This window comes from Lichenostomus cassidix, chromosome 3 (genome assembly GCF_008360975.1).
Source record: "Lichenostomus cassidix isolate B80296 chromosome 3, HeHo_3.0, whole genome shotgun sequence".
In the NCBI taxonomy this organism is placed as follows: domain Eukaryota; kingdom Metazoa; phylum Chordata; class Aves; order Passeriformes; family Meliphagidae; genus Lichenostomus; species Lichenostomus cassidix.
The window spans coordinates 39,902,049-39,928,382 of NC_139483.1; the positions used below are offsets into that span (position 1 = coordinate 39,902,049).

At 38.6% G+C, this 26,334-nt stretch overlaps 1 protein-coding gene across 5 annotated transcripts in view; it reads right to left on the bottom strand.

Annotated features, from left to right (window-relative positions):
* Positions 1-22,041: 22,041 nt before the first annotated feature.
* The window catches only part of WDR27 (WD repeat domain 27), an 88,654-nt gene continuing 84,361 nt past the window's right edge, over positions 22,042-26,334 (bottom strand). Inside the window, exons 23-24 of one of the 5 annotated variants that reach the window (XM_085055402.1) lie at positions 23,558-23,603; positions 22,042-22,763 (exon numbers count right to left, since the gene is read on the bottom strand). In XM_085055402.1, coding sequence (XP_084911528.1) covers positions 22,660-22,763; positions 23,558-23,603 — 150 coding nt within the window. In that variant the 3' untranslated portion in view covers positions 22,042-22,659. The remainder of the gene's footprint in view (positions 22,764-23,557; positions 23,604-26,334) is intronic. The other 4 variants (XM_085055400.1, XM_085055398.1, XM_085055401.1 and 1 more) reach the window with 4 other exon arrangements.

Consider the following 26,334-nt stretch of genomic DNA (forward strand, 5'->3'; position numbering starts at 1 on the left):
GCAGCTGGACATTCCTGGTGCACATGATTTGTCAGGGAGACAGATATATCTAGAGAAATAAACTCAAGCTTGGATATTTCGCAAGATTTTTTTGTTTGTTTTTTTTAAATATCTTTTGACATAATTGTGACATAATTTTCATTATGTTTTGCAAATGGGAGATCTGAGGATAGGGGAAACTTAAAATTTGCCTTTTGTTCTTCCAGCTTTTATAAAACCAAAGCAAACAAGTACAGGAAGGGCTCTCTGACCAGGAAGGGTTAGGATGTAAATACCCACAGGTTCTGAACTGTGAAGTATATTCTAGCTTGTTCATGGTCTGGAAAATAAACACACTTGACCACAGCAGTGCTCAGCAGCTGGTTGTTGGATTAGAGCTGCACAGCTAAAAGCCTACAGTTAGAAAAGTGTTATCTGTAACACAGTGGTAAACAGAAGGATTTGCTGTAAAAGTCTGAGTAGCTGAGAGGTCAAGAAAGAAATACAGGAACAATGGGAGACAATAAAAATTAACTTGGTAATTTCCTTTATTAAGTCAGATAGGAAAGTTTGAAATAGACATTTGAGTTTTTTATTGCTATAAAGCACATCCAAAGTGAATGAAAGGGTTCTCAGCTTTAGAAGCACAATATGTATGAGAAAAATGCTTTCTTAGATGCTGAGAGAAAGCAGTACTTTTCCACTGACAATTCCTCCTGAGGAATCCTCCAGAACTGGTGCCCACGTGTAGTGCATTTGTTTCTGCTCAGGGGTGGGTTCAGCCCACCTACCATTGCACCTCCAAACCACAGACACCCAAGCTAAGTTATTTAGTTATCTATGCAACTCCCACAGACAATGGAGACTACTAGGCATCTTCCCAGAACAGTGCATTTTACTGGTCTTAGCCATCTATCTCTGTCCAAAAAACTCACAAGATGATATTGAGAGCCAGCAGTATAATCAGGTGCTCAACATCTGTTTTAGGGCATGGGACTGTTAAATGTTCCCCAGACTCTGCCTGGATGCCCAGCACGTTCTCTTTGAGCAGGGTGGAGGGAAATAGCAGAAGGCTTGGTGCAGACTGAGCATGAATTCTAAGAAAACTAATATGACAGACTAATATGAGTGTTTGCAGAGGTTTTTCTGTAAGCTTAAATAGCACTTCTTATACAAAGTAATCTCATGGCAATCCGCGCAAACTGATCATGTTGTTTGTGTTGTCTCCTTAAGAGAGGCAAAAAAACTAACCACCTCTCTCTAACAATACAAAACCAGAAAAAGCATAGATTTTTAAAATTTTTATCTGATTTGATGATCTGTCTGGCTTTTTCAAACTAAAATATCATAAAAATGTGCTACAACAAAGCTATACAAGAATTAACACCTCAACATCATGGAAACACATAAGAGTGAATGCACACTGTAGTACCTGCAGACATTTAAAGTCCTTTTGTATTTGTAAAGCTCACTCAGAGGTATTTCAGTGGGTAAGAGTAGAGGCATCCAGTGCACTATATTCAGCTTTATTCACTTATGGAAAAATCCTTTGGAATGTAATGAGTGAAGCCCAAAGAGTGCAATAGAAGTTTTGTCCAACATCCTATACAATTATACAAATTAACTTTTGAATTCTGTATGAAGACTATCACTCTATTAAAATCTATCATATTTTTTTCCATAAGGGCTATGTGCCAAAGTGCTTACAGCAAATATTCCTGCCTTCTCCTGCAGCAAAAAAAAAAAATCCTCTCCAGCAAAACCTGTGACCTTCTATAAATCCATTCTCTAATGATTGATTGATACTAGAAAAGAGAGAACTTTCCTTTTCTTTGGACTTAGTGGTATTTGGAAAGAGACCCCCTGCAATCCATCCAACAAGACTCAGTGATGTGAGAGAGGAGACCACTAACACATGAGTGCTCTGTAATATTGGAAGGGAGACCCCCTTTTGCACTGAATTAACGCCTGGAAAATCTGCTCCCCTTATGCTTTTTCCATGTGATTTGCTGGAGCTCATTCTTGCTCCATTGCTGTGAAGGCCAGGACATATCCCCTGGCAGTTTTTAAAACTTTTATGAACTGGAAAGTATTTTGCTGGCTTGAACTTAGGCTTGCCTAGAATCTGTGAAAGATGCTGCTGTTATTGTTGGGGTGTTAGTTGAGTTTAGCCATGTTATTAATTCCTGTTAAATGGGCTGGTTTGGTTTCTTTTTAAAGCTTTGTTGTTTACCTTAGGACGTCAATTAATTAATTTCCCAAGTGCTTACTTTTACTTTATGCCTTTTGTTCATTCCTGTATGTGCAGAAACTTACTGTGGGGGAAAGGGGAAAAAATGTATTGTTCCAGCTTGGTTTCCAATTTGTTATTTTAGTTGAGGTGAGAAAGCAAATCTGTAATGATTCAAATACCTGCAAGGTAAGAGGGAAATAGGTGTTCTCATGCCAATAAAGCAACACTTTTTGCTGAACAGAGTCTAGTGTGGCTTAAAAACAGCTGCATTTTCAGCATCCTTTAAATCTGACGAAGCCATAAATGGGGATCCTCAATGTTTCAGGTGAAAAAAGATCGTGGGTTTGTGATCAGAATTTGCATGCATTAAATGTTAGTCCAGTGGCACATCATGGTGTTTTTTCCTAAGGTGATAAGCTGGGCTTTCCTGAAGTCCCTGAAGTTATTGGCTGAAATATTGACTTGAAATCATGAAAATGAGTCTGTCTGTGTGTGTGTGTGTGTGTGTGTACAGAGAGCATAGGTGAAGATGAGATGTTCTAAACAATCCTTCCAGTTTGCACGAAAATCACGTAAAGATCTGAAAATGGGAATAAAATTGAGATCATTTACCATTAAGTGCAGTCAAAAATTTGCTAGTAATTCATTCACTTACTTACTTGGCTCCTTGCCTACAAAATTCACTGTGGAATGATTTAAACAAAGAATTTCATGTAAATGGGAGACCAAGTAAAGAATATATTCCTGTGCTGCTGAGCAAATACATCTTGAGTAAAGTGGACATAATATTTAGTGTGCCTGGAATGGAGTTTTAAGCTATAGTGTTAAACTGGTGATTTGTGTACTTTGAACTCTATACTGGAAATAATACCAACCGCTGGTCTGGGTAAGACTAAATTCTGGGATGGCTTTTGTCTCAATGGTTCATTCTCATAATAAAGCAAAAACTATCAAATCTTAAGGCAATCACACTGGAAAACTATCTGGGGATCATAAGTAAATCTCCTTAAACCAAACCCAAAGTTTACCGAAAGCCATAAAGGATCAGGAAAACATCCATTTGGGTACTTGTGTTATATCTGCCTGCTTATATTGTTATCATAAACGCACCACTTTGCTGCAGATACACTGAATGTATTATGAAACATTATCATACCAATGCTATGGTTCCTACCATCAGCATTAATAAAGACTTGATTGTAGGAAAAAGGTGAACACACATGTAACACTTTTTTATCAGTGTCAATGATTAACTTTAAATTAGCTAAGGAAGGGTCCCTGGGACCTCACAAGGTCATTACACAGCAGAGCAGAGGGGTGCAGTCCTGATCCCAGGGCACCCTTGGTCCTGTCAGAGTGGAAATACCAATCTGCTCATGAGCAAATCCAGTCTGATTGTCCCGTGGGCTTCTGCTGGCCCTTGAAAGCCCACAGGAAGTGTTCCCAAGGCTCCATACTGATGCAGTGCTTTCCCACTGTTCTCCATGAGCTTTTGTCCAACAGAAGGGTGCAATATGTGCATGATATCAGGGGAAAGTACCTTGGGAATGACATATGCAAGAAAGACTTTTGGAAAGGTCATTTTAGTCTGTGTCAAAATTGAGTGTTTGAAAGAGCCACAGCTTGGACGAAAAGAGATTTCAACTGTGCTGTTCAAATGTGGCTTTTCGAAGAGTCCTGGACCTGGCTTACATGATTCTGATCTCTGGCCTCATAAAAACATAAAAAAGATTGGGTGAATCATGGGGAAATATTTTGAGGCCTGGCCTGAAATAGCCCTTGTGATTGCCAGTGTAGCTGGAATGCATCTCAACAGGTTTTTTCTCCCTCAAAATAAGCATATGTGTTCAGTCCTGTATACAGCATATGGATGGCAAAGCCACAGGGCATGGTTAGATAGGCAAGAATACTGGGATGTCTGTGAGGAGAGAAGGGACTCATTGAATTAGCTGGATTTCTGTAGATATAAACAGACCTTGCTAAGCAACATAAAGTAAGTAATGAGCCATAGTTCGGTGAGAATCGCTGGCAAAATGGCATTAACTCTGGCTTCATTTTTTGTTATGATGTTATAGCAAGTAAATTAATTTGTATACCTTAATTTTAGTACCCTTGCTCTGGGCAGAAATTAACTATTCCTCTGCTGTCTGGGCTTTGCTCCTTCCTGATACAGCAATGCTCACTCATTTTTCCTCCTCTCTAAAACTGATGACCTAACACAGTGCTCCTGGACAACACTCTTACCATGTCAAAAGAAGAGCAGAAATTCAGGTGGGCAGGGAGAACAGAGTTCAGTGTAGCCCCCAAAAAATGCTGCAGATTTAGTGCAGTAGTGGTTTACCGTTGGATTTTGGCACACAGTGCAGAATGAAGGATCAGTCTTGAACTGCTCCTTTCACCAGGAATGATCCTGTGAATTGCAGGTCCAGCACACTGCCTTAAAATGGTGTGTGCATCTTACTGGCAGTAAAATAATCCAGGCTTCAAAATGTCTATTTATTTCTTTCATGGAAAACTGCACAACAGGCATCATTCCCTGGTGTTGGCACACAGGCTCTGGCAGACCACCCGAGTGCTCTCTGTGCTATGTCATCCACAGGACAGAAGTGAAGCCCTGCTGAGATCTGAGGTTATTGATACACTTCTCAGAGATCATTTTGTGGAGAATGACCAGATTCTCAGCCAGAAAAAGGGTGAATCATGTCTTTGCGAGCATAATTCTGAGTAACAGAACAGAACAAATTCCTCAAGGACAAGTTTCATTTTTCACAAAAACAACTAAAACCAGCAGCATGTACCTAGTATTTAACAGTTTCTTAAAATAACCCTGCCATTAGAAGATGGCAAATACAGTCTGGTTCTCAGTGTTTATTCCCAGTTCTGACCAAAAATGTCCCTGTGGGCTTGCTGCACGGAGACCAAAACCCGTGAAGTGCCTGTAAATTGTTACAACTGGAGAAAAAGTGCCAGCTAACACTAAGCTTTTTTTTTTTTTTTTAAATAACAGCACATCATAAAAATTTGTTTTAAGTGGCTTTAAAAACTCTGATCCTTTTCTGTTGTAAAGAAAGTTGTAAAAATGAAATTTACTTTTCAGGTACCCAACATAAGAAAAGAGTAAAGCAGATGGCATTAGTGACTCAGCTGTACTAGAAAACTAATAAGCAGACACCATGAGCACAGGTCTGGTATGCCAGTAACCCAATTAAATCCCAGTACCAGGACTATTTAAAAATTTACCATCCTCCTACGATGGGCACTGCTCAAAAGAAGACCCCAAAGTAGATATGATATCACCATATAATTTTACCATGACATCGTGGATTGCAATACCCAATTTAAATTTGCATTTCCTCAACACCAGAAGAATATGTTTTGCAGCAACTCCAAAGCACACACTTGAATATTCAAAGGTGCTTTGCACCAAGACAAAACTAACCCAGCCCCAGGTCTGCAGCCTCCAGCACACTCACTTTCAAATCTGTGCACAACCTCCTCTGACGGGCTTTAAACATTGGCCATCCCAAATACATCTCTTCTAGCTTCCCCTGAGGTTCTGAATTCCTTTCTTCTGAATTCACCATTCCCTGTAAACACAACCTTAGTGATGAGAATGGAGTCCTATTAGCATTCATCTCCCAAATCCAATTAACATTGCTTGTCCAGGTGACAACCCCAGACCTACAATTTCCCCATGAGCCGAAATTGGCTGTCAGGCACAACTTTGGCAACTATTTCTCTATTTAAAAGAAACTAATAGCACTGATTCAGCAATTACCCAACACTCAATAAAATCTCTACTGCTTGATTTACTTTTAAGAATAAATTGAGGTGAGTTATGAGGCAATTGACTGCCAACTGCAAAATACCCACCCAAAGGGCACCTCTTGAGTTTGAAACACTAGCTAGCACTTGATTCAAGCAAAGTTTTGTGTTTCTGAGCCTCTAACTGGTTCCCACAAGTCTGTCACTTTAAGAAATGATCACTTCTACACATAAATCAACATTTTTAGACACATAAGCCAAGACAGGAATATTAAATTAGAGCAAGGAAGAACCATCTGAAGCCTTTTCTGGTCTCATGTAGAGTTCCAGAAGAGGCCAGTGGCCTTGTAACTTCTCCCAGATGATAAAAAGATTGAAGTGGATGCAGGTGGCTCACAACTCCATTGCCTGTCTTAGCTACTGTGCTAGGTTATTCTGAAAACATGGAGTTAAATGTTGGTGATGAATGTCACCAGCACCCAGATCCTTGTCTTCTCAAATATAACTGCATTCTGTTAATGAAAACCAGCAGCTGGGGAGCCCAGGATGTGGGAGCAGACATAAGGTTTCTTGCATGAAACTTTGTTACTAATCTGCCACTGTAACTATAATTTACAGAAAAACGAAGAACAACTTTGGCATCATTGTTTAAAGTTTTTCCAGAGTTCACTTATTGCCTTCTAGAAAGGATCTGAGTGAAGCAATATGGCAAAGCACCTTTCCTATCAACACTTAGGTTAGGTTGGATTTACAGGCATTCAGGTCCCATGGTTGTATTGCGGTGAAGCTCCTTTTTCCCCATTCGTGTCACTTGATTCATGCTCAATACTGTCAAAGGCACCCGTTTTGGTGACTGCCTGAGATGGAGAACTCACCACTTCACTTGACAGCTTTCCTTGAGCACTGCTAAAAACATATGACTACAGATTCTTGTTATCTTTTCTTGTATGGATTGAATAAAAGTGTAATATTTGCTTTGCCCCAGACATGAAGACATTCAAATAAAGCAACCCAGACCCATCTTTTTGATAATTTAAACAGTTGAAACAGCTTAAATGCTGCCATATAAATAATTTCTCCATCTCTTCAATTTTTTCTGATATTCTTTTTTAAGTGTGCTCTCTAACTTTTTTCATGGTTTTCTGGTTGACAGCAGCATTGAATCTTCAGTGTCTGACAAATTCAAAGCACAATCTCTCTGCTACTCTTCTAGGTCTCCTCAGCTGTGTCCCAGTTTCATGTTGCAAGTTATTCATTAGCTGTAAGCCTACTATGTGTTCTCCAAATGCCATGTTCTCATTTTCACATGGGACTGCCAGTTTTGTTCCACTGGAAATTTTATCTATTTTATATGTTCTCCTCCATGTTATGGATACATTGAAGATTTCCAGCCAAACAATGGCTCATTGGAGAGTGCCCTGTTGAATAAATAATTTAATAAAAATTCTTCAGTGACAATTACTTTTTTCATTGTGTTTTATGAGATTCATCTCACAAACAATCCTTAATCCATTTAAAATGTGTCTCTACTGCACAGTGCTAACTTCAAATACCATGTCATTGAGCAAATTGCTTTTCAAAGTCTAAATACACTCCATTATGCAGACCTTTCGCATGCATCATTAGAAACTGCATCAAAGATGTATATAACTTCTGTTAAAAATAACTTTTCATACATTATGCTATCAGAATTTATAGCTCTCTTTCTGAACCATCATTTGATATCTGTATCAATTTGACTATTATTTTACCCTAGACCGAATTCAGAACAAGTATTTTGTTTGTCTGAACACAGTGTAGTACTTTTCTTAAATATTGGCAGAACATTAGCACACTTCAGTTTTCTGAAATGTTCTCAGTTTTCAAAGATTTATTTTTTCTGACAGGGCAAGTAAGCCATGTAGTCAACATAAATCTCTTCAGGGACTGCATCTCATTTCTAAAAGTACCCTCCAGCTCAGCAGCACCAAATTCATGCCATAGAGGAGCTGCGTACAGGATTTAACAACCTCATAGAGCATGTTCCATTGTTTTCATGATGTTAAGGCTATATTTACCTGTTCAAAGTAAGGGCTTCATGATGGAAAATTTGTATTTCTACTTCTTGCTCTGTTAACATTGAAGCTGTTTGTACAAAACTGTTAGTGGAAGTCTTCATTATGGCCCAGATGAGATAAATATATTTTATGGGTTGTTCACCCACTGCAGCTCTTGTATTTGCAGGGTTGACCTATTTTTGTTGAGAGCTTTATAGAAAGGAGGATCAGTTCTTTCCAGGTCTGAAATTCTTAGTCTAGCATTGATAGAGAAGAATGGCTCTGAGGATTAGAGTCCCAGTCAATTTATTTTATTAATGTTTTGCTTTATTATTTTTAAATGCAACAAAAGATTTTAAGCAACATTGGTCTGGCTTTTTAAGCCTCATTTGCTGTTGGTTTATATACTATGGCTCATCCAAGAGCATCCCTTAAATAGAACTTCCTTCATAGATCAGACCTCTAAAAATCATAATTTTTATCAATATTATTTTGTTAACTTAAAAGTTGCTCCATAGAGGACTCAGCTTGTGAGATATTCATATGTGTTCAGTCACCAAATGAAAACAAGAAAACCCAACCTCCTCTTGAAAGCAAACATATGTTTCCAACTGACTGTCAACATAGGGAGAAAGAGCAAAGTTATCTCAGAATGGAAAGAAAACTTCCAAAGAGAAGGGAATCCTCTCAAATGTGCATTATAGAGAAATCCACTAACTAGCACCAACTGTGTCCCTGCAAGGAAACAGCAAGCTGCTCCAAGGGAATACAGCAGCACACATGCCGAGGGTGCTGGGCAACCAGCTTGTCTGGAAGCACTTAAAAAGTGCGGGAAGGAAAACAGCAAAGACAAAATAATGATCATGATGAAAAAGTGATAAAAGATGGGGGGAAATTATTCACACTGTAAACTGCTGTAATTCAGACCATCATTTGCAAAGCAAAATGGTGAGGGAGGTGATTACCACAGCAAAGGACATATGTTGTACTAAAGGGGTCCCTGATGCCATTTCCCCTGAGTGTCTCCATTTGACCCTGGAATGCTCCCACTCAGCTATGAAGAAAATTGATGTCAGCTTCTTCTAGCCCCAAAAACAAGTTGTCCTTAATGCAAATGCATGTCTCTACAGGTAACTTGGGTGTGACCAACGACCTGAAAAATTCAACCTCTGGATTAATTACCCAGTCAGCGCAGGTCTGTTGAATTTAATATGGTGGCCAAACAAAGCCCAAAGCATGTCTTCATGGCTAATTTATCTCTCTTGTAAGTCATACAACCTCACAAGCCTTCCTCCACCAGTGGCTGCCTGCTCTGTGCATTGCAAAAGACCAACATTTCTCTGTCTCCCTAGGCACTTTTGCCTCTCTTTGGGTCCCCTTGGATTTCTGCTCTCAATTCCTGCTCCTGTTCTCGCACGTCCCAAGCAGAATTGGCCTGTATTCTAAGAAAGCAGCAGCTGGAGACCAGGGTGGATGACACCTTCACCCCCTCCCTTGCCTCTGGTACTGCTGCATGCCAGTGGCCCCTTCTTTTCCCTTAGGCTTGCCCTGGCTCAGTCTGTGCCAGAAGTGTGGCTCTGGGAAGGACCTGGTAGGCACACAGAGCAGCTCAACAGGGCAAAGTCAGTCACCTCTGGCTTTTGGCTGTAGATGCTCTGCAAGAGCAAAGACAGAGTTTCTTTGTTTCAGGAGCTAGGGACTTGGCAGACAAGATAAAACGTCTCAGATGAAGAACTTATGTCAGTCTCCATTTGGCTGTTTATATTTCTGAATGTTTTGGCAAGCATAAGCCCTCTCCTCAGGACCTGGAAAGCAGCTCCTTTGCTTTGTAGTACAACCTGCTTTGTTTCCACAGGTTGCCAGTGACCTAATCATAGTGCAGGCGAGTATAAATCTCTGACCTGGCCAGCACATCACTGCAGCCTGCCAGCTAGATGTCTGCACTTCATACACAGTTTTCTGTCTTAGAACATTTTACACTGAAATGAGATTTTATCCAGTGAGCTGGAAAGTTCTGGGCAAATTGATCTGATGCCTCACCTGCTGCCTTGCTTTTACCGTCAGAGCCAAAACTCAGAGCTGGGTTTCTATCTGTCTGATAGTTCTTAATTCAGATGAAAGCCCAGAAGACATACTACAGTGCTCCTGTGGGTCAGCAGGACTGATTTGAACTGAGAGGACAGCATACCTTTCAGTAATTTTTAGACAATCAAATGTTTACATATACTCAGTTTGATAAACAGCTGCAGCCAAGCTTAGCCAAGCTCAGTTTAGAAAAATTACACAATATCTCCTGTTTACCGCTTTAGCTGAACAGAGGCAGGAAAGATAAAAGATTTTCTTTATAAACTACTGTTATGTTGCCTAAATCTGGGTCAGGAAGCAAAATATCAACAGCTGTGGAGCATGGGATTTTTAATTCCTGGACAAACTATCGTGGTTGTTTTCCCAGTGACATGGCCAACTCACAGCCCTGCAGCTGAGATAGCACTGAAGTGAGGCAGCTTCTGAGTAGGCTGGAGGGAGAATAATGAATCCAAAATTTTCCCCCAGCCTCTAACTACAGGTTTGTTGTGTAAATGAAATAGCTCTGCACCTCCACATACACCTCTGTGGAGGAACTAAACTGCCACACTGAGGGAAAGTAAAGGACTTCAATCATTCTGCAGAGCATTCTGAAGGTAATGAAAGCACCATATTAGACAGGTAACTAAAAATACCAGGTTAGACAGATTAACCAGAACATATTTAGACCATAACAACAAGACTTAAGAAAATAATACCTTAATAAGAAACTGTTGAGAATTAAAAAGACATTTTTGTAAACTTTGGGATTTTTATAACACCCATGTTTCTTCCTGAACAGTCAGCAACAGACTAACATGGAAGCACTTTTTCATCTTGTACTTATTCATTCCTACTAAAATCCATATGTAAATCAGACATGAAAACCTCTAAAACAGAAAAAGTATTTACTGCTTGAGCTGAAAGAATTAAATGTACTAAAATTGAATTTTTCATCCAATGTAAGAACTGAAATAGCTGCAGGTGGCCCAATTTATGTCATCTGTACCATTTACATATTCAAACATACTGTTTATTTACACACACAAGTAATGCAAAAAAGAGAAAAGGTATTACAATGCCTATATTTAGATAGAAACACTTCAGAATGAACAAATAACAAAACAGAGACAAGGCTTGCATACAAATTATTGTGCAAATCCTGCCAATCCAACTTCAATTTGAAAAAAAAATGCAGCAGTGTTTTCACACTGTGCTTCAGGTGTTAAATACGCCTGGAGAGAAGGCAATCCACTGTGGGAAGGAGAAAGGTGACTACATGTTTTGGGTGCAGTGCTCTACAGCCAGGACTCTGGTATAGCCACCCAGGCAGAGACTCCTGCCTCAAAGAAGGAGCTTGGCATTCTGCTCCCTTTTGGTAGATTTCAGTACCTCTGTGCACTTACTAATAGCATGTTTGTCAGATCCTGGCTGCCACCACTCCTATCCAGGAGACAAATTGCTCCTTCTCTGCCCTCAAGGACCTCAGAGGACCTGTGTGGACGCCTGTATCAATCATATCACTCCTACCTCTGTGCACCTCCACTCTGCTGGAAAACAGCAGACCCACACATCTGTGCCAGGGCCCAGACACCTAAAGAGCTGCCAAAGGAAGAGGAAGCATGGAAAGAGAACTGTGGGGACCATCAGCATCCTTCTGTATCTCAGCAAATAAAAGGTTTACTAGTTGCCAAGGAGGTCTAACAGGAATTATAAAAAAGACATGCATGACATAAAACAAAGGTAGCAAGAAGACAAAATTGAAATGAAAAAGTTCTTGAGAAGAAGCCAAAACAATAAGAGGATGGAGGTTCAAAAAGCCTATGTCTAACACCATCAGTATTTCTGAGGATTTGTACAAACCAAGGCAAGCTATTCTTGCCCCATCCTTTATTTATTATCCTATGAAGGAGTTAAATAACAGAAGAAAAGCACCATGCAAAACAGGATGAAAAAAAGATTTCATTTTCAACATTGCTGCAATATGCCATTATTTCATCCTTCAATCTTGCTTCTTAGATCATCAATGCAACCCGGAGTTCAAAGTTACCAATATGTGTAATTTTGCTAATAAAGATCCTAAACACAGCTGGCAGTAATGCCTTAAACTGAAGGGGAAAAAAATCCTGTTAGGGTCCCCATATTTGTGTATGTGTCTCTGTTCTTGAAGAGATGTTGCCAGAGAACACAACCAGGGCATCAGGAGTCAATAATCTTTTATATTCACATGATGTCCTTTGGGATTGTGTACGTTCTAGCACTAAGCCATATGTTATGTGATCACGGAGAATAAGCATTTAATCGTTAGTGTTATATATGGCCATGATTTTGTTTTGATGGATCAACTGAGCATTGTTTGCATAGCAAGCACCATGGAGTCTACATTTCAAGCCAAGGGGCTAAACAGAGCAGCACTGTTTCCCATATGTTACGTGAACTTCATTATCGCCCTTCACATTTGGAACTGGAAGTTACATTCTTTTTTTTTTCCATGCATTGCTATTTTGGCATTTCATATTTAAATCTTCCCAAAGAACATCATGGCAAAAAAATTTAGGAGGGTCTCTTTTCATCAGCCTTTGAGGACAGAGTTCTGAGAAACAAGATATTCTCCCAAGCAGAGGGAGCAGAGCTCCACTGTTCCAGCACAGAACACAAGGATTTCCAGACAGCAGCACTGATCCATTGTGCTTTGCCTGTACTTTGGGTCAAATCTCACCTGACATATCTGGACTTGGGACATCTAGCAGATATCCCACAAATCTGTCACAGCCTTATCCTGACTAACATTGCAGGCAGAGATCCTGCAGACCACCAGGGCAATGTGTCAGTGCTATGGCTGACTTTTCTCAAAGACTTGGGCTCTCTGGTGCATGGAGCACGGCAAGGGGCTGAGCACACCCTATGAATCCCCGGTGGTCTGTGATCTCCTGGGATAAACTAGGGAGTGGATTCCAGGATAACATAAGTGACAGGTCTTGAATTGCAAGCAATTGACTTTTAAACTGCAGCTGGACTCAAGGAAAGCTTCTCCCACTTCCTGCTTTGTTCAGCAAAACCAAGTCAATACAATTGGAAGATGTGGTTCTCTATTAAATTTAGGCCACTCGAACATAAAGTGATCTGCCAGGTCTAGCAGCTGTCCAGGGGGTTTCACTGACAAATTATAGTTCTCATAGCCTGGAGATCCCACGCAGTTGCTGTGCATTAGGATGCATCCTGAATTTACTACTTGAACTGGGATTTTGCCAGTTAGTCTAGTCGTAACCTCATCTTCTAATTGAAACCTTCATTAAAATGATAAATGGTTTAACAGAAAATGATTTATAGGACAAAAACATGGAAAATGCAATCTCTTATTCTCCTGCAAATACACGCTGAAAGTGAGAATGAGCTGATGAGTGTAGTTTATTCCCAGCCTAGAAATTCAGGATTTCAGACCATCTAAGAGAACACTAGTAGAAAGAAAAACAATTAACTTTTTTTAAAACTGCATATGAACCAGCAGATTTTTATACTCTGAAAGGAACAGAGTAGCAAGACATTTTCTAGGCTGGATTTCTAGACACATCCCATCAGAGCAAATGAGCACTCTAGTTCCTAGCACCTTCACATCCTGTACATTTCTGGAGTTTTCAGATACAGGATGATTAACTAGCTCTGGTGGAAAATTTTCATGGAGACAATTTCCCATGAGAAAAGGGAGAGGACTGGCTGTTTATTTGTCATTTCAACCCAGCTATTCTTTGGACTCCTGGTTTCTTTGTACACATCCTGGTGAAGGATCTGTTTGAGGTCTTCACCTCTCTCTTTTTGCTCAGGCTCTCCAATTAGATACCAGGAATCTGGAGGCTTTTGGTTTTGCAGGTGTCAGAGACTACTCCAAGGTGTGTAAGCAGCCTCACCAGGTCTCTAAACTTTCCTCCCTGACCACAAGGGCCAGCCCCAGCATCAAACAGTGGACTTCATGGTGAGTTCTCTGCCCATCCAGTAATTTTGATTTTCAGACATCCAGGCTCTGTTGCTCCTTGCAGTGCTTGGGAACAAGAGTAGCTATTCACTGTCTCCTAGACCTCACCTGGGACTTCGGGGATCCCCTCCCAGGCATCTGTCTTGTCAACTAACCATCTTCTTATGATCCCTCCTATTATGAACAGCAAGAATGTGGAGACAGGCATCCTCTCTGCCTAAAAACCAGATAGGATGAGCTAGGAGTGCAGAACACTTCATTTTTTCTTTTATGAAGTAGAATTTTCTGGAAATTCCCCCCATGTTAGGAAATAAACCCCGAACGCCCTTTGACATTTTGTCCTCATTTAGAACAAAGTCCTTTTAACAATACAACAACGTTTCCCAGGAAGAAATTCTCATTTTGTCAGCACCACGGATGGAGCTATTTGTTAATTCATTTTCAGATGGGAGCCAGACACACATTCCCTCTCCCTCTGAAGTGTGCACACAAAGGAAGGGTGAGGGAAACAGGAGCTAAATGTGACTGGAGCTTTGAATTTCTGCAGAGCTCTGTTCCTTAAGGAAAAAATTCCAAGGATAAGTTCTGGAGCCTCAGGCATTTCATTTGAGACTTTTTAAATGCAAAATAAAGGATTCTAGAAGAGTCCTTTTTGCAGTGAATGGCAAATTGCAAAAGCAGAGGCAGACAAGCATCTAGCTTGTCAGGGGTCAAATGACCAAGGAGAGCTCAGAATGTCTTTTTCTGACATTACAGCTGAATCCAGACTTTTATGTTAGGAAGTTTTTCCAATTAAGTATCAGTGAAGGAGTTAGGATCGGGAAGAAGTGGCTGTAACAACTAATTTTGTTTCATTTATTCTTTTTATAGAAATATCGCTTTTCTACCACACAGAAGGCCAGTTTCATGGGGATGATTCTTCAGTGGGTTACCTGATGTCTGGGTCCCATGAACCTGGAGTCAATATTATCAGCAAAAAATTCTTTCTATATTGGCTATAGCTTTTGCTATCACATATAGCCTTGGTAACACCATAGGTCAAAATACATTAAATTAGTCACTTAACCAGTTTTTTTTTCTGAATATAATTTCTTCTGCTCCATTTAGAGAAAACACAGGGAGTTTATGTTCCTAGGGAATCTTGGAGAAGGTTGGGAATTGAAGCTCTTATATCTTTCACATAATTTGGCAACCTACTGGAAAGAAATTTGGAAAAAGCAGTACAGGAGGAAACCTCACCCTTCTTACAGGTTTCCCTTTGGGAGAAAGTTATTTCCCTTCCTAATTATACTTTATAGGTGTCTTCTTAAGTAATGTATTAACTACACAATAAATATGAAATTCATAGGGATATTGCTAGGTGTTAGTTACCGTTGTCATTTATTTTTCCAGTCTGTCTGCCAAAAGACTGTGAAGGATTATTATGGTGTGTGTATATTATGACAGAATGGGTGTGCAACTTCATTATCCTTAGTGGATGTCCACACTTGGAAGAAAAATGTCTTAAATCTCCAGTCTCCTCCACCCAAACTATGTTGCTTTCACATCATCCTTAGTCTTTATTTTAATCACTGGATATTAGATTAGTCTGCCTTTTCTCAGCATGCAAACCATTTAATAGGTGCTTAAAAGTGAGATGATAAAGATTATTTGTATTAAGGTATCAACTGGCAATATGGGAAGTGCAAATGCATAATTATTTCTAATAAAGAATAATAAATGCAAAATGGTATGTCTATTGAATTAAACTTGAAATTATTATTTTACCACTATCTTATTATACAATTTTGTTTCCTTTCAGTGCAGCTTACTATCCTGAAACTAAAATGCAAATAAGCAAAAAATGCGGTGAATGAAAAAGCCTTTGGATGAGTGAACTAAAAAGACAACTTTCATTTACTGAATACCATAGCTACACATCATGCTTCACTTGAACATATTCACTATTATGACTTCATGGGTGGGAGGAAAAAGGAAAAATGGGTAAAATGAAATGTTCCACTATGTCAGACCACTGATCACAATGGTTGCAGCTAGAGAAGGGAAAAAAGCTCCTTGAAACTGTATTTTTCACAGCCCAGGATCACACATAGTGGAAGGCATTTCATTCATTTTTTCAGATTCTGTTTCCTTTCCTCAAGATGTCTTTTTATCTATGATTGTGGAGAGTGTGTTTTATATCCATTAGGTCAAGTTCGCCCCTGGTGTAACCCTAACCAAGTGTGTGGCGTTGGGCCAGGAACAATTTCAGTCTTTGGTCTCCTTCTTTCTGGGATTGTTACTACCTGAAACCAGGATCCTCCCCTGAGGCCTGGCTTTGGGGTTGGCTAGTGAGCATGCACAGACGTGAGGCAATGCTTTCTACCCAGGGATTGGCAGCTGCCTGTGAGTCCTGTCTGCAAACGGGTAAAACGAGACACCTCTGGGCGTTGTGGGAGGGTAAACCATATACAGACATCACTCTCTTCCAAAATGAGAGCTTAAATGGTAAATTTAGGGGCAGGTGTTGCCCTGGGAAAGCAAAAAGTGGTTCATCCAGGCATTTGGGCAGATCTCTCAGTAACAGCATGAAAGCAGAACCACAGCTACATTACTATGTGTGGTTACTTTCCACAGCTCACGTTACAAGACGCCTCTAGGATAAGTTTGCCTTTACAGACCCCACAAACAAATGGGAAGTACTCAAACAGAATTCCAGTGAACCCTTAATTTGAGCCTGTATTTAAGATGCCTTTTCGTATTTACTCTTTCACAGTGGCTTAAAATTAATGGCATGTATCAGGAAGATCTGGTCATGTGTAAGCCTACTCCCTGTAACTGCCCACATCACAGGCCCCAAACAGAAAGATGTTGGGTGATGCTGGTAGATGATTAGAAGTTTTCTTCCATGGAGAGACTAAAAAAAAATGTTGGATTAGGGCTTTAAGGTTAGTGAGGCTCAGAACTTTGAAATCCTGTCCTGTTTTTAAATTAAAACAAGGCACAGCAAAATCAGATTAACTTTTATCCTTTGCTTTTATTGCTATTAATGGTCACACGAAAAGCCTGAAACAATGGGGAAATTGCTTACCTCACATAGTTTTCGTTTTTCCTCTGGCTTCAAGAAAATTGTGTAATTCTTTTCTTCTTTTAATTCAACTGCTCTCAAAAATATTATGCAGTAATATCCAAGCTCCCTGTCCTTGACACAGCTAATGAGAGAAACAGCAGCCAGGAACCTCCAGTGTAAATCCAGTAGGTTCCTGTAGTGACACAATGTAGCCTTTACACCAAAGCTGCATAAAACATCAGAAAATGCTGTCTTGATGATGAGACCAGTAATAGCTGGGGTTTTTTCCTGTCCCTTCTAAAAGATGGTAATTCTCTGGGGCTGAATCAACAGAGCCAAGCAGAAGCATTAGCGCTACCTCACGACAATGCCTTTGGAGGGAAGTACAGTCAGAGATTTCTCTCGCCTTAATTCTGTCAGAGCAAATGAGGAACGGCTCTTTGAAATTGACTGCAGAGATTCAGAGTAAAACAGCCATGAAGTCATTGTGGCCAACAGAGCTGGTCCAAGCACCAGTTGCCTTTCTCATGATAGGAACACAGGAACTGGTTGTCCACAGAGGTGATAAACGCCCCAACCCTGGAAACACCCAAGATTAGGATGACTGGGGCTCTGAGAAACCTGATGTAGTTGAAGATGTTCTGGCTCATGGTAGGAGGGTTGGTCTAGGTGACCTTTAAAGGTCCCCTTCAACACAAACTATTCAATGATTTGTATCCTGCACTTTAGGTCTTCCCATACCCTGCATGTACATGTTTAAAGTAGAAAGGTCTGAGGGGTGACATGCTAACAGCTATCAAGTACGTAGAGAGTTACTAGAACAAGAGGGTAATGAATTATTCTCTGTACTTTATGTATTCAGACAGAGAATAATGGGTTTAAATTGCACCAAGGGGATTTCCCACCTGGGGAGGCTGTGGAATCTCAGTCACCAGATGTTTTGAGGCGCAGTTTAGACAAACATCTGTCACGAATGATTTAGAAGTAAATGCTATGGGCTGGTGGGGAGGTCTTTGGAGATGACTTCCCAAGGGTTTGTCTGTGACTGGATGACAGAATCAAGTGAATTGTTACATTATTTTACAATACCTTCATGCTCAGAACAGATTTTCATCCAGCAAAACTAAACCAAAGAAATTACAAACTCTCTCTTGTTTTGACAGAAGGGAAGGCATGAGTTCATCTGTTTACATTAACTAAGACAGTGCATATGTTTCATTGTGGTTCTTTTCATTTCAGACACAATATCAGATTAATCTGGAAGGTCATTATATGGGAATGGAATGTATATTGCTTTGTTAAATCAAATTCATCATATCTATAAATCTTCTCCTTTATGCTACATCATTTACTCTGTTTGGTCCAATATCTTCTTTTACCAACATTCAGTTTTCATGAAATACATAGGAGAAAGACCTTCAGTTTAACATTAATTTTTGGATGAAGATTATTTTTTAAGGTAATAAATAAAGAATAGAATAAATAGAATAAAGTTGCTGTTTTCCCATCAAACATAAAGCTTTAACATAAACCAGTTAACATAGGACTTGCTTATCAGTGACTGTTGCAGGTGGTCTCAGGTATATTCAGTTTTCAGAACTTACATTGCTTTGTAACCAAAAATTTGTTATTAACACAATTATACTGTTCCCTCTTTAAAGTTATTAAATGCCTGAGACAGAGTCCACTCCTAGTGGCACCTTGTTCCCAAAAATAAGCAGAATTACTCTGGCTTTAATGAAGGGCAGAATTCTGAAGAGCAGAATTTGGCTTAAGTGGTCATGGGAATGCTGGTGGGGAGAAGTTCAATGTAGACAATAAGATAAAAAGCAGTATCCTCCAGAACAACATCTTACACAGTCTTTGAAAATTATTTACTTTTAAACCTGAGAGGATTTCAGGGAAGATACTATTTTAGTCTTTAATTTCTGTTGCTCCATGTTTTTGGACTGCCATTCATGCATTGAAGCAAGGCATCCTAAATTATATTTTAAGAGAAATTCTCTACCACCTCATTCTTATTTATTAGGCATATGCCATTTTTTTTAAGATTTGTATGTTTTTTTAAGATTTGTATGTATTTTTATTGATATTTTCTCTTTCTGCAATAAAATACCATGAGACAAATATATCTATTTATTTCTTAAAAGGGAAAATACAAGTCACAACACAGTTTTGAAAAGATAATTTGGTACAATTAAATGAAAAAATAATGGAAGAAAGAAAAGAGTAAGTGCTGCTGACTACCTCCAGATATTCCAGGATTGTAGCACTCGGTATTTAAATGCAATCATGTATAATGGGAAGCAATATAGTCTTGGAGAATACATCCAAAAAGCACTTGTTTTCATGGTGAATTAAGGAAATAGAAAAGGCCAAGGGAAAGCAGACTTCCTTTGTGGGCTTACTCTTCCCCTCCTCCTGACAGTGCAATCCAAGCTTGCCTGTATGTTCCATTCCATACAGAAAACTGGGTAGTACCTGATATATTGCAAACCCACTTAATCCCAAACAGTCTTTAACAGCAACTGCTTGAGAACAGTGCTGGCCACCCTGCTGTGCTTTCTGATCTTTAGAGCACCAGAAAAAACTGCTATGTAAATCCATTTTAAGAATTCTGTGGCATTTGGTAGATGTTCAGCTGGGAAAGTCCCCCACATAACAGCGCACAGAAAGTCACAAGAACACCACTCTGTTCCCCAGCATATAAAACACTCAAGGACAGATGACACAGCAAATACTTAATGAAACTAGACTATCCTTCTGCCAGCTGTTTTCCTCAAATATTGCTATATATTCCTTCAAAGCAAGACTTTTAATTTGCTTAAGATATTTGGGAATTATTATAATCACTTCTTTTTCCTAAAAGCAATCTGAAAGCATACTCAAAATTCCTTAAAATGACCTATTAAATATTTATGCTTGCAGCTGTTTGTGTCAATTTTTTAGAGATCAAACTTGCTATCCATCTTAGCTAACCAGGAACATTTCCTATCTGCTTTTGGGACTTTCAAATAGTCTTGTCTTTAGAACAGAAACTGAATATATAAACTGTCAGGTTTGCCTTTTAAAAACACAAAGGTGTAGCTGGTGCTTCTGTGGATACACTCTTCTGTTAAAGACTAATCTTTGACTGTAACTCTTTAGTAATTAAGTATGGCCTCCTGTGGTCCTTCTGTCAAAGAGATCTCAGAAGGAAAACCTAGTGATTATGAAAATTCTAAATATAATCCTATAAGATGGTAACACCATCCACACAGTTTTTTCCTTCTATTTGCCCTTAGAAAATCTGCTTTCAAGCACTTAACTTTGCCAAACTTGAAGTGTGTCAGCTAAAGTTTTCCATTCTCAAAACCACAAGCATTCAGACATTTATGAGGAGTCCAGGGGGGATTTTTATTTTTTTTAAATGATGCAAAAAGTTGTAGTGAATTTCCATTTGAAAAGTTCTAGTGCCTGTGTGGTAGGGCAGATTCTCTCTCTCCCCTGAGGGAAAAGGGGGTTAAAAAATTTTTGGGCTATGGAAGAGCTGCACATCTGCGAGGGCTGAGCAGATGAATGTCTCTATTCAGCATGGATTGATGATGCTGTGGTCACAACCAAAATGCCCCAAAGGGCTCTTCTATCCAGAAAAAGTCCTTGATGAAAGTAACCAGAAAGCAGCATACAGCTGAGTCTCACTTTAAGGAAAGAGAGATAATACATTAGGTTTGGAAGGAGAGTTCCTGCTTCAGAGATCGAACTAGCTCAAGATAAAGAGAGGTTTTGGGGATACACACTGTCTGACTGGGTAATAACAGCAGTTAGTCATAGAAGGTAGGAGATCTAGAAAATGGAAGTCTTTCCCTTTTATTTCAGTCCAAAGGGGATTTTGACAACCTCCATGCTTGCAACAAGGATTCATAGTTTTTCTAAGTATGTCCTCCTCAAGCCAGAGAATGTTACTCTTCTGTTTAAAAAGTGTGATTTAAAAAAAAAAATTACAGTTCACACCTCTTCAGCAGATGTTTCAACCTCCCTGAATAGTCAGTCACTACTCAGTTGCAACCCCTGACTCAGGAATACTTTACTGGCAAATACAGCTATGGACTATCTTCTGTATTTGATAGTAATTCCTGATGTGGAGTCCAGAGCATGTAGATGAGAAAGTTAGCTGAGTTAAGTTTGAAGAAGATCATCCTGAGGATCCCAGTGGTGGAAATAAAAATTTAAATCTTGCTGATAATTTGTGAGTGTAGCGTACCAGTGGGTAGCCACAGCATAGAAAATGATTTCTTGGTTAATCTGATTTTGAACTGAAAAACTATTTAAAAGTATCGAAGTGAGTTATTCCATATTTGCTTTGATCATACAAAACCTAGTTCCAATATTCAGAGTTCTGCTGAGTATGATCTGGGTGCACTACACTCCTATAGTCATTGATGACACCACTGTGCTCTAGAAAGTACCTTGATATGATAGAGTGTATCCCATCAGTGTATGATTTGGCTCAGCAAAAACCTGCTAAATCCTTTACAAAAGAATGTTTGTCACGGAAACTAAACAACTTATGGAAATAACTTTTTCTACACATACTAAATATTACATGCATAAATTAGGGATTCTATTAAATAAACAATATTCTTTACAGCACTGAAAGTGATCTGGGTTTACTGATTAGTGTTAAAGTGGGAGTAGTAACTCCATTTTTTCACTTTTTTTTTTAAGTAGTCTGATTTATAAATTCTGTTCTGGCAAATTTAACTTAAAAGGGAGCACAATTTTGCAAGGAAAAGAAAAATTCCATCTCCTTGCACCAGTCACATACATGCTTTCTACTCTTAGCTAGAGTCAATCAACACTGAGAAAAAGTCTAAAAAACCCCAACCAAATGTCTAAAAACTCTTCTCTAAGATCAAGGAAAGTAAACTAGGAAGAATACAAGAAATTAACTTTTTTTTCTGATAGTTTTATTTTCATATTAACATTTTTGAAAATATTTAGCAGCCATTTAAAAGACAGAAATAGTTTCTTTAAAAGAGAAGATATTTGCCAAATATTTCCTAAGACATTTACAGAATGCAGTATAAATAGCAAACCAGTAAAATTCTGCCTTCAAACAGTATCTCTTCTGATTCCAGGAACCCCAGAGAAGTATAACAGAAGGACTCTCATGGCATTTCAGAAATACATACAATCCTTCTTTCTTTCAGATTAATTAAAAAATTTATCACAAAAAGATCTAGATTTAAAAATGGAACACTTGTTATTTAATTGCATTTTCAGGCTAGAATAAACTGATCCCAGTCTAGCAAAGCACTACAGAATGCACCTAACTGCAAGCACCAAGAAGTCCTTTGAAAGCCACTTCTGTGGTGATTTGCTAGAATGAAGTCAGAATGAGTAGTCTCTTTCTTTTCTTGATCTTTTGCCCTAACTTTTGCAATAAAGATAACAGACTGTACAACAGAAAAGCGTTGAGACTAGATTGAGGAACTTCCAGAAAATAAAGTCAGAAGAAAACTGTCATTTAAAAGGGAATATTATGGCATTTGATTATGGCCAGTTACCAGTCTCCTTTCTCTCAGCAAGTCGTTATTCTCAGAGTACCACGGCCAAAGCTCCACAGGTTGGCAAGTATCAGGGTAGAAACAATTGGAGTTTGCCATCCAAGGTGGCTGTGGTGAGCTGCAGTTCAAAAGAAAAGAACATGTGGCTTTAATGAAGATCTTTCCAGTGAGCACAGTTTGCTTTAGAGCAACAAACTCTGAATGAAGATCATTAAGATGATATTTAAATTACTTTTATGTTAAGAGGCCCAGGATTCATTTCAAAAAAAAGGAATAACTTAACCTATAGACTCTTCTCAACCAAGCTAATCTGAAAATTCCATTTCCCTTAGATTTTTCTTTTCCAACCATTTTCAAATTTGTGTCAACATCCGCTAACACATCAACAGTCTGTAAAACTGAAGCATATGTTAAAACCACATAGAAAGTCAAACAGACTTCACTGTGTATGACTCAAGAAGGGAATATGGAAGAAATAAAAAAGAGCTGGAATAAACGAAGATGGAAAATACTGTGAATTAAATCAGGCATACCAACAAATACAGTTTTCTGATTTTTATTGGTGTTAAGTGTGGAGTAAGAATTTCCTTTGTAAGAAAGTATGTTGAAAAATTTTATGAAGAGGCAAGTCTTGAAGACATGCATAAAGAGCCTTCAGTTGCATTAGTTTCTTTTACCAGTCTCAGAAGATCTTAATTATAAAATAAGAGGAAATACTATTTCTGCACTTACTCCGACAAACAAGGACTTGAAAATCTACTGTATCACAGAAAAAGACAATCTTACAAATTACACCACTTATTGTCCACTAAAAATTCAAGGTGTTTACTCCTTGCATATTAAGATTTACAATTACTTCACACTAGTGATAAAAAATCTGAAGGGCTAGAAGCAAACAAACTGAACTCTTACAAGACCCAAGGAGGTCATCTTGTCCATATTCCTGCTCTACATGCAACTGCAGAAAACATTAGAAGAGTTTAGCAATGGCTTTGTCTGAAAATCTTGACAAATTTCAAGGAAATTTCACAACTCATTCCAGTGCTTAACTGCCCTCTTACTGTATTTCTATTTTTTTCCCTTAATGTCCAACCTGAACCTCAAAAATTGCAATAAGTGGTCAGTCCTCCAATCATATCCCCTGACAGTACTGAAACACAGCTTGGCTTCCACCTGCTAAATGTATTTGCTACACTACTATTACATTCTGCTTCCGGAGTCCTTCTGTTTTCATTAACCATAAAAAATTATCTTTCTACTCCAACTAACCACCTCCACAGTTTTGGCAGAACCAAACCAATCACTGAATTTTTGGCTGAGCTGAAAATGCCCACCTTTTGGCTTTCAGATCTCTCCTTTTTGGTCATGTGCTCTAAACTGCTGACTGTCTCTCAAGTTCCTTCTGCTTCCTTTTCCCTTTCTCTTGCTTTTTAAACCTGTTTTCCTTGGCAGTTGATAAAATGAGGTTGGCCTTTGACTGCACCATTCTCCTGAGAAGTGTTACACTCAATAGCTTGCCATGAACAAAAGGAATATACCCTATATACTGAGCCAGTAGTTTTTATTTAGTCCAACCAATGCTTTAAAAGCCTAATAAAAATAAATCAATTACTTGACAGTTAAAACAACACTCAATCTAAAAAATGCCTAATTATTAAAGAAAGATTTAATAAAAAATATGGGGTTTGATGGGGTCAATTAGTCATTAGGATCCTCAATTCTTTCAGTACTGATAGTGATTTTACTCCTCAGACTGAGTTTTCCTTGGATTATATATATTTAGACATTAAAAGTTAATGTAAACTAGTTCTGCTCTGGTTCAATGGATTGAAGATCTGTTAGCACACTTACAAGTGCATCCCTGGAGTTCATTTTCTGGTTTAACTTTGTCGAAACAAGCCCAAAATGCATCCTCACTAAGCATACAGCAATGGGAAACAAAGTGGGATAAGTAGGGGCCACTGGGAGATTCACTTCAAAAGTGCATTTCTGATCCAAAATAAATTGCTAATACACACTCACAGGGAGTCCAGTTTAGGCTTCAGATTTTAGAATAAATTCCTATGCCTGACTGCTGAAAAAGAATATTCACTTGTGTAAGGGGCATATGTGATAGAATCACAGAATATGCAGAGTTGGAAGGGTCCCACAAGGAAAATTGAGTCCAACTCCTGGTCCTGCACTATTCCCAAGAGTGAAACCATGTGCCCCAGAGCATTGCCCAAATGCTTCTTGAACTCTGCCAGGCTTGCTGAAGTGACCACTTCCCTGGGCAGCCTGTTCCAGTGCCCAACCACCCTCTGAGTGAAGAACCTTTTCCTAATATCCAACCTAAACCTCCCTGACACAACTTCAGGCCATTCCCTCATGTACTGTCCCTGGTCACCACAGAGAGATAGCAATGCCTGCCCCTCCTCTTCCCCTCATGGGGAAGTTGTAGATTGCAATGAGGTCTCTCTTCAGTCTCCTCTTCCTTTATGAAGGGACTGAAGATAAATTCAGAACATCCATAACAATTGTTTTACAGTGTATTATATTTCAGACAATATAGAAATTGTGGTTAATTGTGTAATAGCAATATAATAACAGTATAAAGCTAATTGCAATTTGTATTAACATAGATAGTAAGAGCTACTAAAAATCTAGCATGTAGGACCCCTGAAATTCCTGATTTATTACATTTAAGAGCTATTGAAATTGATTAATAATGTTCTCAACTGTATTTAGAAGCTATAGAAATCTCAATAAATTTTTTTAAATTTTTAACGTATGCCAATATTACATTTCCAAATAATGCAAGCATGTTACTTCATTTAAACCCCTCAGGTCCCAAACTTGATACTCCAAAACTGTGTTTTATGTTATATTTGAAATCTCCATAGTAGTTAAGTCAATACACTATTCAATATTTAAAAAAAACCACCAAGAAACCAAAAACAAACCAAAGCAAACCCCCAAACTAACTATGTCTTATTATGTATTCAAATCTTGGCATCAGTTCTGTGAATAATTTGACACCTATGTAAAGTTTTCTATGGGACAAACACTAGAACACTATGGAATATTATGAAAGTGTTGACTATTTTTTATGTCAATGGATATACGAGGGAAGAAAAGACCTTCACGTAGGACAAAGGAGAAGACTCAAGTTTTGGGTGTTTCAGAGCTTTTTACAAAAAATTCAAGCTTTATAATGCACCTATGACATTTGGCACCAGACTGGGCAGGACAAGTTCTTGAACATAGCTCTCCTCTGCTTCACAGTCTGCACAGGATATAAAAGTTTACTTGATATTAAAGCTAGACTTGCAGTGTTGGAAGGCTGCCAGTTAACAAATTATTTTCTACTACATGACATGTTATATTAATACAGTATATATATATTTATTTAGAATTATCTTTGGTTGGAGGGAAATTAGAGACCTGGATTTTTTTAAGCCACAAACACAAATACTTGAACTTGTAGAGAAATGCATCTCAATAACATTCTGTTTTAATATTTCACACAAGAGATATATATATATATATACAGATACATATATATATATATATATACATATATGTACATATATACATATACAGAGGTATATATATATACACATATCTATATAGGCTAGGCTTCAAGACACACTGTACTTCAGGAAATAACAAGAATCAAATTCAATTTCAGCTGGTTTCACACTACAGGT